Source organism: Microtus oregoni, unplaced genomic scaffold (assembly GCF_018167655.1).
Source record: "Microtus oregoni isolate MIOR12 unplaced genomic scaffold, Mior012 000001F_ref0000356, whole genome shotgun sequence".
In the NCBI taxonomy this organism is placed as follows: Eukaryota; Metazoa; Chordata; class Mammalia; order Rodentia; family Cricetidae; genus Microtus; species Microtus oregoni.
Window position 1 is genome coordinate 89,773,074 of NW_024543060.1, and position 17,393 is coordinate 89,790,466.

Sequence of the window (17,393 nt, forward strand, 5' to 3'; positions counted from 1 at the left end):
GTACAACAAATGGACTCAAATCACATTCTGACCTTTTATAAAATTCCATCTGAGTGAACGGTTCTAAGGTTGAAACTTTCTGGCCACTCATTGTTCAAATTCTTTCCCAACAACCTGCTGAATCATTAGATAAATGATTGCACGAATGTTTGTATTTTATCATCCACTGTGCTACCAAACTTATTAACCTTAGACTCATCTAACTGTAGAAGTCTATATTACATCCAAATGGCCAGTATCTATAACTTTTCCAAAATCAATTCTCAGTTTTTAAAAAATACCCAGTTAACAATTTTTTTTTGGGGGGGGGGACAAATTCCATTCTGAATCTGTTCCCCATCCCACAAAGCAGCGTTCTCTAGTATGTGATAATCCTAACCTTTCCATACACTACTTCACACTTTACTGTGTTCACTGCAGAGCCAGAGGGCTGAACACTCCCCACAGACGACCATTCAAGACTGTTGATTCCGGACAGTAATATCACCAATCTTCAAAGACTTTATTAAAGCTAAAAGCATAGGGCTGGAGAGATGGCTCAGCGGTTAAGAACACCAGCTGCTCTTCCAGAGGACCCGGGTTCAAACCCCAGCACCCACATGGTGGCTCACAACCATTTGTAACCCCAGTTCCAGGGGCTATGACACCCTCTTCTGATCTCCACAGATGGTGCAGAGTCATGCATCCAGGCAAAACACTCATACACAATAAATAATAATAGTAAACCCTCAAATCAGTAAATGTGATCTTTTTATGAGATTTCGGTTTTGAAATACACAGAATTTACAGCACAAACATGGTATTTACATTTCAAGTTCTTATTACAAAAGTGTGTGCCATTTGGGAAGAACACCATTGAAATCATGATTGGAGCTATCTGTCAGAATTCAGAGCGGATTCATGGAATCAGGGCCTCACAAAACCACTATACAATGATATAACGGAGCATGGCTAATGTTGGGGTTTACATAAAAATGAGGCTGTGGTTCAAGTCTGGCTGGGGCCTGTTTTTGTACAGCTGTGAGCTAAAGCTGGTTCTATTGGGCTGTTTACAAAAATAAAAGAAACCCCCCCAAACCTAACAAACAAAAAAAAATTAAGCCAAGAAGACTGTCTGATAAAGACAGCTTGTGTCTCAAGTTATCCGCTCTCTGTTCTTTTAGAAAAAGCTGGCTGACCGCTGTTCCCGCACGGCAGGCTGAAAGTGAGCTGCTGAGAGAGACGGATTTTCAGCTGGACGCCAGCGCCGCGTGCTGGTGCCGTCGGCACTACTCATTTCCAAAGTGAGGCACTTTTGTTTGAGTGTGTCCATTGCCAAGACATGACCACATCTGGTGAGTAGCATCGGTGCTTGACACTAGCCCTTTGCAATCAGGCCTGCCGACGAAATCCCGGCATCCTGGGGGCTAGGTTAAACAAAGTGCTGCCAACATCAACCCCCCCAGGTCTGCAGTAGTCATTAGTGATTCAAGACTGCTTGAAGGCTCATAAAAATCAATAATTTAGATATGCTAAAAGGAAAGGATAGCTCTACATTATTTAAATAAGATCTATACAAACATTTGGACATTCTGATTTCGTTATTTTCAGAAGTGAGGACAGCTTAGTCGCTACTTATTTTTAAAAATGAGAAATGAAGGAAAAGAAGAAAAAGGTGGAAAGTTAGGGCCAAAGGACTTCGGAATGCAAAGCCTGGGGTCCCTCAGCACTTGTTCCCAGGCCACAGGAACTGTGGGAGGAAACCGGCAGCTTGTCAGCGAGGGTCCATCAACAAGCTGACAGATCCTTCGGCAAATCCCTTAAAAGTACAAGCCAACGCCAGGTCTCAGTGTGCTGATAATTCCAGGGCAGTGGGCTCTATTCATGCTGCAGGAGAACACGGTCTGCACGCTGTCCCTTCTTCCGAGCAGGCCATCCATGTGTCACGTCATGGGGACACCCTGTGTCTGTGTCACGCCATGGGACACCCCGGTGTCAGTGCACAGCATCACGGGGACATCCTTGTGTCTGCACATCACATCATGGGGACACCCCCGTGTGTGCACATCACATCATGGGACACCCCCGTGTCTGCGCATCACATCATGGGACACCCCCGTGTCTGCGCATCACATTATGAGGACACCCCAGTGTTGGTGCGTCACATCATGGGGACACCCCCGTGTCTGCGCATCACATTATGAGGACACCCCAGTGTCTGCGCATCACATTATGAGGACACCCCCGTGTCTGCGCATCACATCACGGGACACCCCCGTGTCTGTGTGTCACATCATGGGACACCCCCGTGTCTGTGTGTCACATCATGAGGGCACCCCCATGTCTGTGTGTCACATCATGAGGACACCCCAGTGTCTGTGCGTCACATCATGGGGACACCCCAATGTCTGCATCACATCACAGGACACCCCAGTGTCTGTGCGTCACATCACGGGACACCCCGTATCTGCACTGCATCATGGGGACATGCCTGTGTCTGCATCACATCATGCAGACACCCCCTGATGGTGAGGTGTGAGATGCGCAGGAGACGCTGAGGTAGGTGATTGCAAACAAAGAACTTCTACACCCTGATTCGATCTGGACTAGCTTCCTTGTGTATTCTCCTCCGGGGAAATAGCTTCCGTTTAAGGGCAATTATCTACATGATGGAGAGCAGAAAATCAGCGTTAGTTTTCCATATTGATGAGAGACTGTTGGTGAAGCAGGTGTTCCTTCTGTGACCCTGATCATTGCCACAGTCTGAAACAAGTTCCCTTCACACTCCTCCCAAACAAAAGCAATTGACAGTTCTGCTCAGCGCTATAGTCAATGTGCTCAAGCATGTTCCCACAGAGCTGTGAGACCAAATGATGTTGGCTCATGGTTCACTGTTCAAAGACCTGCAGGGAGAGCCATTGCTAAAGACATTTATTTTCAAGATCTCTGTCCAGTTTCATTTGATTTTTTTTTTTTAGGTGAAAGGAACTGCTGATGTTTAATCAACGGAACATTAATTCTGAGTTTGAATAGATTATTTTTTATAAGAAAGTTAAAAACTATATTAGAATCCTTTCAATGTTTTCTATACTTATCAACAATCATTTGAAAATAAGACGCTGGTTATGAATGGGTTGCACTGCAAAGAGTTCATTTCTAGGTGCTGGAGAGACGGCTGATACGGTCCACCTAGAAACATTGTTTAGATCTATGCAAAATGGAGACAACTTACTTGTTCAGCAAAAAACGAGAAGATAGTGAATATAATCAGTGTTGCTAGCACGCAGTGGGTCCAAAACTTCAGCTTGTCTCGATATGCCCTCCTGTTCGGACACAAAGAGTTACTGAGTTTTACAAAAACATACTGTGCATATAGTAAGGCAAAAAGACAGTATGCATAGTCAACTCTAAAATGTTAATAAAATACACATTTCTAACACAAGTTTAGATCTGTTGTTTTTTAATAAATGCTGTTCTCCAGTAGTAAATGTCTCCTCAGCTTCAAAAGAACAGTACTTGTAGACCTTAAAATTTTTAAAATTCATTCATTCACATTCATTTATTTCAGAAAAAAAAATCCTGGACACAGAGAGATTAGCAGGATTAAGTCTCTGCTTGAGAGTGTGGAGAAGCTTAGACAGTCACTGGCAAGCTATCAGTGAACTCTTCGTGTGTGTAGGAACACCTCCACAGCCGTGCCTACTGCTGCCCTATACACGGCAGCTAAGACTCAGAAGCAGCTTAGATGTCCCTCAACAGGTGAAGGGATAAAGAAAATATGGTCCACATACACAATGGGATTTATTGAGCCACAAAAAAATGAAACCGTGGTATTAACAGGAAAATGGATGCAACCGGGAATACTCAAGATAGGAGAAAAAAGCTAGACTCCTCTGTATACCTATGTTAATCTGTATATATTCCTCTGTGTGTCTAGGTTAATCTGTATATATTCCTGTGTGTGCCTAGGTTATGAAGTTACAAAACTTCATGAGGGGGCAAGAACAACTCTTACATGGGTGGGGGAATGGGAGCTAAGTGAATATACATATCACATGGAAATAGGGGGTATAAATGGAGGAAAGGGAACCAACAAGAGGATGGGGAGATAGGGATGAAGAGTAAGGGAACAGAACAAACATCAGAGTATACAGTGTTAAAATGCTGTATATATGCTAACAAAAAAAAATCTGATATAGAATTTTTAAAAAACCTAACTTAAAAAAATCCTGCATTCAAGAGGCTGAGGCAGGCAGGCAACCTTCTCCTTGTTTTTTTTTTTTTTTTAAAGTGTGTTGTTTCTTCAGAGCAAACAGCAGCGTTTATGTTGTAGGACATGTGGATTAACAGGACCCTGAATGTTGGGTGCTGGTCTGGGCTTCTTCCCTTCTTTGTTTAAGGGCTTCTTGAGAACATATCTTCAGAGAGACTGAAAAGCTTCTGGATCTTGCTAGCTCTTTTAGGCCCCAGGTCATGTCTACGGGTCTACCATCAGTCTAGGACCATCTTTTTCTCTTTTTGCAATAACCAAGCTGGGGACACCCAGACTGGCACCCTCGGTGCATCCTGAACAGACGGGTACTTCTCTCACCAGCTCTCCTTGGTCCATAACAACCGCAGGTACGCTCTGCCATGAGCTGAGACACCTTGCTGTAGGGGAAAACCTTATCACTTGTGTTATTCCCCCTCTGGTCTGGACCACATAACACTTCCAGTGTTCACCCCGAGCACCACGGATACATAAACGGCCTGAACTGTATTGTGCAGATGGGAGCTGTGCTCCGCGACCTCCATTCAGTTGTTACTAGTCTTCTCTTGTCTTCATCCTTCCCAACCACTGCAGATAATTTCTGGACAATGCTTTACCAAATGTCAGTCTTTCAGACATGATCTACGCAGTTTCTACTGGTTCTGAAAGCTTGCTTGACAGTCTGGGCAGCAAAGGTTGCCATGCTGACTTCATGTGCCTCTTGGTTTGTACGACACAAGATCTTCCAAGTCAGTGCTGCTATTTTGGCATTGGTCAACAAACAATTGAATAAATGAAGTTTCATTCAGTAAAACTGTAAAAATTCAGTCACATATTTTTTCAAATCTCTTGAAATGCCAGTAAACGTCTTTTAAATGTTTAATAAAACAAAAATTGTAGTTATATTTTCCTAAACTACACATCAGATGATAACACATCAAAGAAATGTCAGCAATCTGAAATCCAGATACGGATGTGTATGTGGATACACGAGCACACACATGTGCATGCAAAACCAGACTTTACCATTCCTGCAGCTCATGCATATGAAGAAAACGGTTCCGATACTCTCTCGGCAGCTCAAACTGGGAAGGGATAGGAAACATGGATTCATAGAAGTCCCTGAGAACAGCCTTCACCGTCTGGGCGTCTTTGTGATTGTGGTCAATGTTGTCGTTCAGACAAACGAACTTCCTGAAACAGAAAGCTAACGTCACTCACTGGTCATCACACACATGAGCCTGACCCAATCCAGCGAGGGATCTGGGCTCCAAAACTGTTCCCAGTGTGCCCGCACCCAGCATCGGTGCCTTTGCTGATGGAGCTTCCTGGGGGAGTCCCTCACCTGCAAAACAGGGGAACGAGGGAGGATAATTTCTAAAGATCCATGTAACTACGGGAATAAATAAATGACTTCCACTTAGTGCGGCCAGATGTATGTACCTGACTGGCTGCGATATTTTGTTAGCAGCTAAGGGGAAAATCAGTAACCACGTAAAACAGGTTCTCCAAGCTGCCCATTATGTCATGCTCACATGGTTGGAGAGAGTTGGTGTCCTACAGTGCAGACCTCTGAGGTTTGAATCAATGTATCTCCAACCAAGCTGAGAGGCTGGAGTTCAGAAGAACCAGGTTAGGATGGGGGCATCCCTTCTGGTTGAAGTTTTCTTTAAGGTAGAAATCACTACACCAAGGTCCCATTAAGGGTATAATAAGTTGTGACGGTACATTTGAAAACAGCAAAATTTTAAAAAAAAATTAACAAATCCTTCAGATCCAACTACCAATTATGGAAAAATAGAGAGGACATAGGGATATCTTAAGAACCTACATAAAGAACCAGAGAGGAAATGAGTTTTTCACAAAGGAAATTAGCTGTATCTCAGGACTCAGGAGGCTGAGGCAGATCTCAGGCTAGTTTGGGCTACTGAGAACCTGTCTCAAAAATAAGATAAAACAAAATAGAAAACAGAAAGGCTAAGAAGCCCCGGGCTCAAACAGCCAGTGAGTTGCCCCAGCAGTTAGAGAACCCACTCAGGAGACCCCTCTTCCTGCATGTTAGGGCGCCAGGGACTCAGGCTAAGCAGCACGACTCTCAGGAAGAACCTTTTTAGAAATACTGAATGCCCACTGCCTGTGAGCCCCACCTCTCCTGTCCAGTCCACTCTGGACCCCATCTCTGCGAGGCCCCGCATGGGGAACCTCACACTTAACTCACGCTATGTCATTTCCATGGAGCGTCTCTCTCTACTCCACACTGAAATAAGCCACTCCCTTCTCTCTAGTTCTGCTTGCTCCTTTCTTAGTCATAGAATTAAAAACAAAGAAAAAAATAACCACATTTTATAGTCACTCAGAAAAAAAAATTAAAAGTTAGTACCTGGGGTTTTTCCTTATGTCATCCAGCTGGCCAACCACATGAGAAACATTGGTGCGAATCATCTTGAAAGCGATTTCTTCTTCTCCCATGATTTCAAACCTAATGGTCAGATATGTTGAGAGAGCTTAATAAATATGTGGAAATGAAAAACAAAATTTCATTAATAAAAGCTTTCTTAAGAACTTTATGAAGTCGGGTGGTGGTGGTGGTACATGCCTTTAACTACAGAGAAATCTTGTCTTGAAAAACAACAAAATAAAACATAAGAAAAAACAAAAACAGACAACAAAAACTTGAGTGGACTCAACGTACACAGAAATGACTGCGTCTAGATTTGCCGGGAGGAAATCTCACATGACCTTGGAATGAATGCACAATTAATAAGACACCGTAAGGGACAACCGTGCCGGGCCTTCGGAACTGTCCAGGAGCTGAGCAAAGACGCACCAGCCACTCACCTATACTTGTTCTTGTCTTTATACGCTTTATGGATTTTGTCGGTTACTGGTTTACAGTTGGTGACAAGACTTTTAGTGACTGGCGGCTACGAGAGAACACAAGAGGGTCAGACACCAAGGGCACGGCGAGAAAGAGCAAATGAGGCACAGGCCTTGGGCGCTGAACCCAAGGGTCACCAAGAGTTCCCGGGGCTCAGGGGCCAGGCACCCTAGCCGAGCTCATGCAGGATGTGTAAGAAAAGATGTCTGAAAAGTCATGATGGGGCTGGCAATCTAGAGAGCCTACTTTCCCTCTTGAGGAGAAAGGGTGCATTCACGTCCTTGATAACTAACAGCAATTTGGTTACCTTGACAAACAAAATGAAAAACGAATGACCCGCCCTTGGCCTAGTTAAGTATTTAGTTATTATTTCTGCTCTCTCAGGCACATGACTTACTCAGGAGGCCCAGGCTGACTGTAAACTTGTCTCCCACTTCTGCCTCTCAGGTGGTGGACTCCAGACCATGTTCACCAGGCCTGGCTGGCAATAGAATTAAAAACAAAGAAACAAAAACCCAAAGCAAAAACCAAGAGGTAACTAACCTACAAATGCCTTGACTGTATGAGCTTTGACAGAACCGGCGTAACTAAATCTGGGGAAGCATTTAGAAAAGAGTTATTATTGTTTACAAACTCTCCCGAGAATGTTCTTGAGCTTGCATAACTTAACTTCTATGGCCCTAGAAATGATTTTATTCTCTCCAGAGACAGAAGATGACTACATACATACCCTTCCACTGAACCAGCCAGCTGCGTTACAGGAATGATATAGATGGTTGTAAACCAACATGTAGGTGCTGGGAACCCAACCCAGGTCCTCCGCGAGAACAAAAGGTGCTCTTAACCACCGGGCCACCTCTCCCCTCCAGAAAAATTTAACAGAATTTTATTCTAATTATGAAAGCAAGAGCTATTCGTTGTACAAAATATGGAAAATGCAAGATAACAACACCAAAACCCAGCTGTGATTTAAAATATTGAGGTGTGTATGCTCTGGTATCCGAGAAGAGGTGGATTACATTAGGGAATTTTTGATTATTCAAGTCAGAGTGTATGCTTCCCATTTCCCTCCTCATCCAGCTGATTTTCTAAGCATTTTCCCACATATCACATGTACAGCTTACAAAACCCAGTTAAACAGTGTATTGTGTCTGAGCATTCATCAATTCTGAGGCACACATATTCTCACATCTCTTACGATGAACAATCTCCTCACTACTTTAGACAAGTGATATTGCCAGAGGTGTGTGCAGCTCATCTGCCATCTACCACAGAGCCAGGAAGACCAGCAGCACCCGGCTGCCGTCTTTCTTTGGGGCGTTCTCTTTCCAAGAGAGTTCTGGGGTTACTCACTGGTACCGCTACCTTTGGTCACTGGAGTGTCTGTTTACGGAATCCAGGTAACCAATCTGAACGTGAACTTAACATATTCACAGAGTGGGGAGGGGTTCTGGGCAGGATGTAAGTGACCGGGTACTGCTCCATAGCCTCTGGTTCCGGTGTACCACACAGCAACGGTGGTGATACACCCGATAAGGATTAACACGATACTTACCAGGTTGGGATCGTAGTATGCTTCCTGGGTTGGTGGAATATTGCTCAGCTGAGTGATATTGGCAGGAAGCATTTTTGAGCAATTTATTAACATGTGTTCCAAACCTGTCAGATCCTAACCAAAGCAAAACATAAACCTGTTATATACATGACAGATAAAAACTGTGGTTTAAAAACAGAAAGCATGTGCACACGTTCTATAGACTGGGCAGGTTGAATTTATGCAATCAGAAGTGCACAGATGCATGCACATACATGTACATACATGTATCTAACAACAATGGGGAGAAAAAGGCCGTGAAATTGAAAAAGCTCAGAAAGGGAGGTACGTGAGAGGACCTGGAGGATGTAAAGGAAAGGGAAATGATATAATTATATGTAATCTCAAGAAATAAAAGGAAAACTCATGATAAAAACTTATGTGACGGTCTCTAAGTGGATATTCTTTTATTTATTTATTTATTTATTTATTTTTTTGGTTTTTTGAGACAGGGTTTCTCTGTGGTTTTGGAGCCTGTCCTGGAACTAGCTCTTGTAGACCAGGCTGGTCTCGAACTCACAGAGATCCGCCTGCCTCTGCCTCCCAAGTGCTGGGATTAAAGGCGTGCGCCACCACCGCCCGGCCTAAGTGGATATTCTAAAGGACTCAAAATCAGTAGGACTCTAAGTATAAACATTTCAAAAGAGCAAACTAAGACAGCACAATGACAAATATTTCACCCTCATCTGAACTAGAACACAGGGCTGTGAGACACCTGTGTTCACAAGGTGCTGCAGGCTCACGCGGAAGAAGGCAGTGCAACTCAATCATTTTAACACCTCCATACATGAGTTTAGCGTTTCTAAGGATCACAGAGGGACCTGGCTGAGAGTCCCCGTCAGTCCCACACCATACCCTGAATGAACTTGCCACAAGGCTCACATGCAGGTATCTATCACCTGCCTCTCCCCTCAGGCGGCAGACGACTACCCCAATGCAAGGCCACAAAAAATAATCTGTAAAACACAAATTTCAAATATTTTATGTCCGGCATTAATAAATGAATGAGGAGTTACTAGCCCGGACACTAAATATCCAGAATTTCCTTTACTTGAAATGCAGTAGGAAAAGAGGCCCTGTCAGAATTGTGTTTCTCACTCGACACGTCACAAGCTTAGGGCCGAAACAACACGTTACCTGCAAGCTTAAAGGCAGATCGTGGATCCGGGTAGCCAGCGTTCGGATCTCCCTGTCCGACAAGACACCAGACTGGTCTGTATCTACTTCATCAAAGACTTGGGAAAGATTCAGGGGCTGCACTGCACTCATGAGGTAATAGAAATATGAGAAGGCGAACTGCATGTCCTCCGAGTGGCGCACCTTGTGAAATGAAGTCTTGTCAAATTCCTCAGGGAACCTGTCCAGAGAGAACACACGGAGAGCTCTGGATATTCAAGGTACATACGGTATTCTGTCTTCACGTCGTATTTGCATGGCATCTTCGAAGGCCGTAGCTCACTGGGGCAAATACACAAATGTCGAGCATACTAAGACTTACATATCTTGTAGCTCTTGCATGACAATCCTGTCGATCATGTGGGGCATGTGGGCGGGCACTTTCCTGGACGTGAATCCGAACTTGCTGTTGAGAATCTTATTGACGTATCGGAGCGAGTCCGCAAACGTGTCTTTCAGCTGCCGTCCTGCACGTTTGCTGTTGGTCAAGTATGCCAACTGTGTCTTCAACGACTCTTCCTCCTGTAAGGAGGATTCCACGTAACTCAACACTGTTTAGCCCAGAGTAGACTCTACCAACAAGAGATAAAGGTGCCACCGTGTACTGAGTTACAAAATGTGGCACCTGGTCACTAACAGTCCTCAGTGCATGACAAATGATAGTTACTATAATATTACCACTTAAGAAGCTATTTATGTTCGTGGGCATGACAGGGGATAAAGCTGGATCAAACTTACATCAAGAAGGTCTTGGAAATACTTTCTTTTCTCCCAAGGCAAAAAGCCTGGGTAAGTCTCCGTGTAGTGCTGCAGCCGCCTTCCAGGAACTACTTCTTCTACAGCTATGGGGCTGTCAGCTTCGCCCTCCGCTCCGCCTCCTGCCTCCTCTTTCCCGGTGAGGTCTTCTCTGGATACACTCATGCTTGGTGCACGTGGGGCCTGAGTTTCCAACTTAAATCTTGCATTGCTCTCCAAGACCGGGGGTGGATTCAAACCAGGGTCACGGCCATTCGTGTCCACTGTCCCCACTGGGGATGTCTGTCTCTCTGCTCTCTGACCACCAACAAAGCCACCTGGGCTTCTGTGAGAGGGCTTTTCCTGTGGGGCCTCCAGACGGTCATTTGTTTCGTCGGTCCTTCTAGACGGAGGTTTTCCTTTAGCATCTAGTGAGCCCTTCAGGAAAGACCTCAGCAGGGCTGACTTGGAGAAGTTGTATCCTTTCTGGGTGATGTCTCCAAGCTCCAGCTGCAGGTCCAAGTTGCTCAGTTTCACCTGGACCTCCTTCGGAAGGAGTGAAATATTTACCAGGGGGATTTTCACCTCCTGCTGGAATCTCCCTGTGGTGTTTATATCTTGTCTCCTGACCTTGGGGAAGCGTTTCTCTTTGGGAACATCTTCAAAAGGGATTTCGGCCTGGGGAAGAGGTGTCACCGGGCTAACCGAATTTTCATAGGCCTTCTGGGTTGTGGCGTTCAGTTTCGGCCCCTCCCTTGTGTCCACCTCCACTGTTATCTGGATTTTGAACTCTTCATCGTTGGAGTTCTGGAGTGTGAGGTTAAAGTGGATCGTGGTTGCGTTCATCCCACTGTGCAGTATGAGATGAATGGTTCTCCATTTGTTCGCGATGGACGCGTGCCGGATTATCGGATTGTCACTGTAGGAGCCTTCCACTCCTCTCTTGGCGATTTTGGCAAAGCTGAAGTAAGGCAGGTGTTCACCTTTGGGGATGACATAGTGTGTCTGGTTCGGGAGAAGAGTTACTTTATACAGTTCATGAAAATGATCTAGAGGAAAAAACACACAAACATGGTTTCTTTTAAATTAGACACTTTTTGTTTTGTATTTTGAGACAGGGTTTCTCTGTAGCTTTGGAGCCTGTCCTGGAACTAGCTCTTGTAGACCAGGCTGGCCTCGAACTCACAGAGATCCACCTGCCTTTGCCTCCTGAGTGCATGTGCAACCACCAGCCAACTTAATTAGACATTCTTATGTCATTTCTTAATTCTCTGGGCTCAAGACTTGAAATTTATTTTAAAATGCTCACAAATTCTAATACAAGGTCTGGGGATGTGGCCGCCCTACCATTTGAACTGACCATAGCAGTTTACACGGGACATTGTCCCTGGTTCACTATAGAGATAGGGGCATAATTTTAAATCAATAAATTTCAATGACTAATTTCCAACTTTTTGCCCATTTGGAAATTACTTTCAATAATGACACCCACTGAGTGCTCCTCTGTCTGTGGAGTTAGCTCCTTGTTCCTAATGTTTCCACGGCAATAAACATACCTTGTCCACAGTCACCAGCATCAAAACCACAGGACAAGACGTTACAGGCTTGGTCACAGAACTTATCGGCGAGCCAGGAGTTTGCACACCCTTGGTTGCAGTAAGAGACACTGTTGATTCCTCCACCAAACTGCCAGGGCTGTCCGACGCCAATATTCCCGGTACCCACACCTCCTGCAACAAAGCGACTCCCTCCGCTGTTACCTGTAGAGGGAGGAGGAAGGAAGAGTCTTTACTGGGCTTACAACTGTGAAAGAAGACAGCTCATCATTTCTTACTAATGTTGCAAGATTGATGCATGGGTTGCAGCTACAGATGCTCATCTCATTTTTTTTTTTTTTTTAAATTTATTTATTTATTAAAGATTTCTGCCTCCTCCCTGCCACTGCCTCCCATTTCCCTCCCCCTCCCCCGATCAAGTCCCCCTCCCTCATCAGCTCGAAGAGCATCAGGGTTCCCTGACCTGTGGGAAGTCCAAGGACCACCCACCTCCACATCCAGGTCTAGCAAGGTGAGCATCCAAACTGCCTAGGCTCCCCCAAAGCCAGTACGGTTTTTGATCCTACTGCTCATCCTATTCTTTAATGTGGAGACCGTTGCAGGGGTTGCAGCTACAGAGGCTCATCCTATTCTTTAATGTGGAGACCGTTGCAGGGGTTGCAGCTACAGAGGCTCATCCTATTCTTTAATGTGGAGACCGTTGCAGGGGTTGCAGCTACAGAGGCTCATCCCATTCTTTAACAGGAGACTCCCTGTGCCTTAAGGGAAGGGAGTTTACCCGGCTGAGTACAGACAGTGGATTAACACGGGGAGAGCACAGCTGGAGAAGGGAAAGAGATTATCCCAAGGACCACGGCTCAGAATTCCCCAAACCAGGTCCAGACACAGGCAATAACATCTCCAGTGTTAATGTTTTGCTAGGTCTACTTTATACACCCGCATCCTCTCCCTGCTGCTGCCTACGTTTTACAAAAGGGCACCTGACAGAGAAGACTAAACTCGGCTTTGACGCTTCGCTTCCTCTAATACTCAATACGTTTCCAAGCCCGTTTCTGCATCCAGAGCACCAGGATGAGGACATCTGTGCACACTCTTTCTCAGAGCAACCACCCCGCCAGATCAAGAGGGTAATGAAGGTTGCAGAACCTTTATGAACTGAAAAATAGTAAGTAAATATATTTTCCAAAGTGCCAACATCGAGTCCAAAGGAGAATAGCACGGGGGGGGGGGGGGCATTTGGCGGGGTGGTTGCTCTGAGAAAGAGTGTGCACAGATGTCCTCATCCTGGTGCTCTGGACGCAGAAGCAGGCTTGGATAAGCATGGTTTGTTCTGCAACTGTGATCATTTTACACTCTCCTACAGTTTCCCACCTAAAGTTTCTGCCATGGAGTCCTGCAGACCCAATTGGAACAATCTGGCGCCCATGTGGACAACTGAATCCACAGAAAGCTTGAAAAAGCTTGGGAAAGAGTAAAGCATGTTTTCTTGATAGTGACAATTTCTCGGGTCTACTCTGCTTGCTAGAGGCAAGCAAGCGCCTCATCTAAGAGAGGCTTCCTGACTCAGCTTTAGCTGCAAAACCCTGCAGCTCATTAAGAGGTCCTGCCACGAAACACTTGAACGGTGTTGACGAAAAGCTGAACGCATGCTTTTCGGTTTTCAGCCGTAGCAGGAAAAAAGCTGCGCCGTTTAAAAATGCCGGCTTTCTGGGCCATCCTGCCAGGGCAAACTCTGACTGTTTGAGGCAGGAGGGCCAACTACAGAGAGAGGACTTGAGTGTTGTCTGTTGTAGCTCACTTGCTGGCAGGGACCTTGAAATGCCATAGAGTTGTCGCAGTAAACGTGGCTACAGCCAGTACCTCAGCCATGAGGCTGGAAAGCTAAGGAATGGACTTGATCTAGCTGGCAAAGCCACGCCTTTAATCCTACTCATATTGCTCAATAATTTAAAGGCTCGTGTGGTCAGAAAAAGAGAGATATACAGTAAAGAGAGATTCAAAGACAAAGAAAATTTTTAAATGGTTTGAAGTGTGTTAAAAATATATGCAGACTAAAATTTAAAGTTCTTAAAAAGTAACAAAAAAAAGGAAGAGAGTTGTTGTGTGTGGTAGCACATGCCTTTAATCCCAGTGCCTAGAGGGCAGAGGCAAACAGATCTCTGTGAGTTCAAGGTGTAGTAGCATACACCTTTAATCCCGAATGCCTGGGAGGCAGAGACAGGCAGATCTCTGAGAGTTCAAAGACAGCCTGGTTTACAGAGTTACTTCAGGTCAAAGATACAGAGAACCTGTCTCAAAAAGCAAAGAGTTAGAAGTCAAAATAAACAAAATAGAGGTTAAAACAAAGCTGCACAAAGATGGAAAATACACAGAGAATCTTGATACTGTATGCTATTATGCTCTCTTTAAATTATTTAAATGCTGAGGAAGGAGCAACAGATGCTAAAAGATATTTATTTATAAATGCTGCTGAACTAATCCAACATAGATATTTTGAATTAAGATCTAAGGATATGATACATTGGAAAGGAGTTTCTTATTTTGTTTTCACAGAGGATGAGGCGCTGTTCATTTCTTCTATTCCGATTTGGTATGATGGACCACGCCCTCCTGAAGGGTTGGTGTGAACATCTTCAGAAAATTGCTTCGCTCAACTGCCAACTGAGATGAAACTAGCACACAGGTTATACCATGAAAGACCAAATTAACGACGCCCCCATTCAGCAGGAAGCAGTTTGGAGAGAAATAACTGCGCCCATATTCCCAAAAAATGTTTATAAATGTTCTTTTACATTTAAAGGGGGATATGATATAGATATGAATAATTTACATTAGTATAGATTTTGCTTTATTGATAGAGATTTAAGGTCAATTTTGTTATATATATATATATATATATATATATATATATAAGTGTTTCTGATTTTTATTAAGGTATTGTGATTGTGTAGTTCATTATTAAAAATGTAATGTATAATTAAGAAATATAGGTTGTTAATGGATAATCATTGATAATAGTAAAGCTTGTAGTCATGTTAGTTAGATTTTCTAGATATATAGAGATATATTTTAGATAGACATTCTTCATGTCTTTCAAAGATTACAGAATAGGACATTTAATGATTTAATAACTGAGGACTTTTCATGACAATGAGACACTCTGCTCCTGGCAGCACCAATGTACTTTAAGAGGAAGATGGGCATCGAAGAGGCACCTTATGGAGTTTGATAGTCATTTGGGCAAGAAACTGCTCTTGCCTGGACTATTGCATAAACTGGACACAGAGAACCCACAGAGAGAGGACTACTGAACTTGCCTAAGGTGAGATGATCTTTCGGGGTTCCTGATTCATGAAAGAGTCTGCGAGACATTCTGCAGGACACAACAGATAGTGACTGAACTGACTTTGAATTTTCCTGCTTTATGGAAATGTCTGTTGGATACCATGGGCCTGAAGGCTGAAGATGGATGCCCCAACGGTACAGAGGAACTTTGGGTGACTGTCCAGGCAACGAGATGTCTCTGTCATTTCTAGAGTTTTAAAAGTTGCTTTTTTTCACCAAAGCTACAGAGAAACCCTGTCTCGAAAAACCAAAAAAAAAAAAAAAAAAAAAAAAAAAAAAGTTGCTTTTTTTCTTGTTTGCTTAGGTAGCATTGTATCTTTCTGGAGTCTTTGATGGAGTTAAGAATAGTTAGTTATAGTTATAGTTTTCCTTAGTTATGATAAAGATTATTGTAACTTTTACTTGATAACTGTTTTGTTATATGTAATTTTGCTATGTTAAAGTTAAAGCCTTTTTTTTTGTTTAAACCGAAAAAGGGGAAATGATGGAGGAAGGTCATTGGCTAATAAAGGCACTGCCCTGGCCCATTTTATTGGTTAGAGGATAGGTGGGAGGAGTAAACAGAACAAAATGCTGGGAGGAAGAGGAAGTGAGCTCAGAGTCACAACAGCTCTGCTCTCAGGAGCAGACGCCTGAGAGAGACGCCATGCCCCGCTCCCGGGCAGACACACGGGATGAAGCTCCGACCCAGGATGGACATAGGCTAGAATCTCCCCGGTAAGCGCACCTTGGGGTGCTACATACAGATGATTAGAAATGGGCTAAATTAATATGTGAGAATTAGCCTAGAAGAGAATGGGCCAAGCAGTGTTTAAAAGAATACAGTGTCCGTGTAATTATTTCGGGGCATAAGCTAGCCTGGCAGGCGGCTGGGGTGTTGGGGACGCAGCCCCGCCGCCCCTATTACTACAACAATCCTTAGGTTTACATAATCAAGGGTATTCTAGCTACTTCAAGTAATGACAGAAGACGCTTTCCAGTGCAGAGCCTACATCAGAGAAATGGATCCATTATTGAATACCACGAATCAACTAGGCCACACGGTAACACCGACCAGGGATCTCTGGATTCGGGAACGTTTCAGCATGTGATGTAAGCAGTCAACGGCACACACACGTTCTCAGGAATGAGGATGAGGACACAAACAAGCTGCGTAGAGCATGTCCTTACCAGAACAGTCGCCGCCATCCCAGTCACAGGCTGAATTATTACAGGCCTTGTCACAGTAGCCGTCTTTAATCCAGGAGCCCGGGCAGCCCTCGGCACAGTTGGGCACAGGCCACGTCAAATACACCTGCGACAAGATCAGAGATGCTACAACAGTTTCCAATGCTTTTTACTCTTGGATTAAAACACCTTTAGAAAAAACGCTGAACTTCAAAAGTTTCCCAAAGACTGGCTGACAGTGGGAATTGCCTTTGGCTGGACAGTGCCCACGGCAGAGCTAAACCTGCTGACAGTGGGCACTGCCTTCAGCTGGCCAACGTCCACGGCAGGGCTAAACCTGCTCATAGTGGGCATTGCCTTTGGCTGGCCAATGACCACGGTAGAGCTAACCTGCTGACCGTGGGCACCGCCTTTGGCTGGCCAATGCCCACGGCAGAGTTTAACCTGCTGAGCACAGTTCTTCCTCCCCACTTGCTTCAGAGAACAAGGGCTTGGCTCATGGATTAGTTTTAATAACATGCTCTTAAAATATTCTTCTAAATAAAATAGCAATGTGTCAGACTTAGACATGAAGACTCACTCTCTCCAGGACACTCACTCGTAACCCAGTGATCTTCGGCATAACTGCCTCAAGGCTGAGGAAGGAGAAGGCAACACTGGCAGCCATTATCTCCACCCTAAGGCTGTGTTTAGGCAAATTAATTCCTGCAGCAT

The 17,393-nt window shown here is 44.4% G+C and overlaps 1 protein-coding gene across 1 annotated transcript in view; it reads right to left on the reverse strand.

Annotated features, from left to right (window-relative positions):
* Nucleotides 1-733: 733 nt before the first annotated feature.
* Nucleotides 734-17,393, reverse strand: part of Gnptab (N-acetylglucosamine-1-phosphate transferase subunits alpha and beta) — a 62,762-nt gene continuing 46,102 nt past the window's right edge. Inside the window, exons 11-21 of the mRNA XM_041668797.1 lie at nt 16,683-16,806; nt 12,168-12,371; nt 10,615-11,660; nt 10,199-10,398; nt 9,838-10,057; nt 8,662-8,775; nt 7,067-7,152; nt 6,609-6,707; nt 5,255-5,422; nt 3,212-3,302; nt 734-2,641 (exon numbers count right to left, since the gene is read on the reverse strand). Coding sequence (XP_041524731.1) covers nt 2,564-2,641; nt 3,212-3,302; nt 5,255-5,422; nt 6,609-6,707; nt 7,067-7,152; nt 8,662-8,775; nt 9,838-10,057; nt 10,199-10,398; nt 10,615-11,660; nt 12,168-12,371; nt 16,683-16,806 — 2,430 coding nt within the window. The 3' untranslated portion in view covers nt 734-2,563. The remainder of the gene's footprint in view (nt 2,642-3,211; nt 3,303-5,254; nt 5,423-6,608; nt 6,708-7,066; nt 7,153-8,661; nt 8,776-9,837; nt 10,058-10,198; nt 10,399-10,614; nt 11,661-12,167; nt 12,372-16,682; nt 16,807-17,393) is intronic.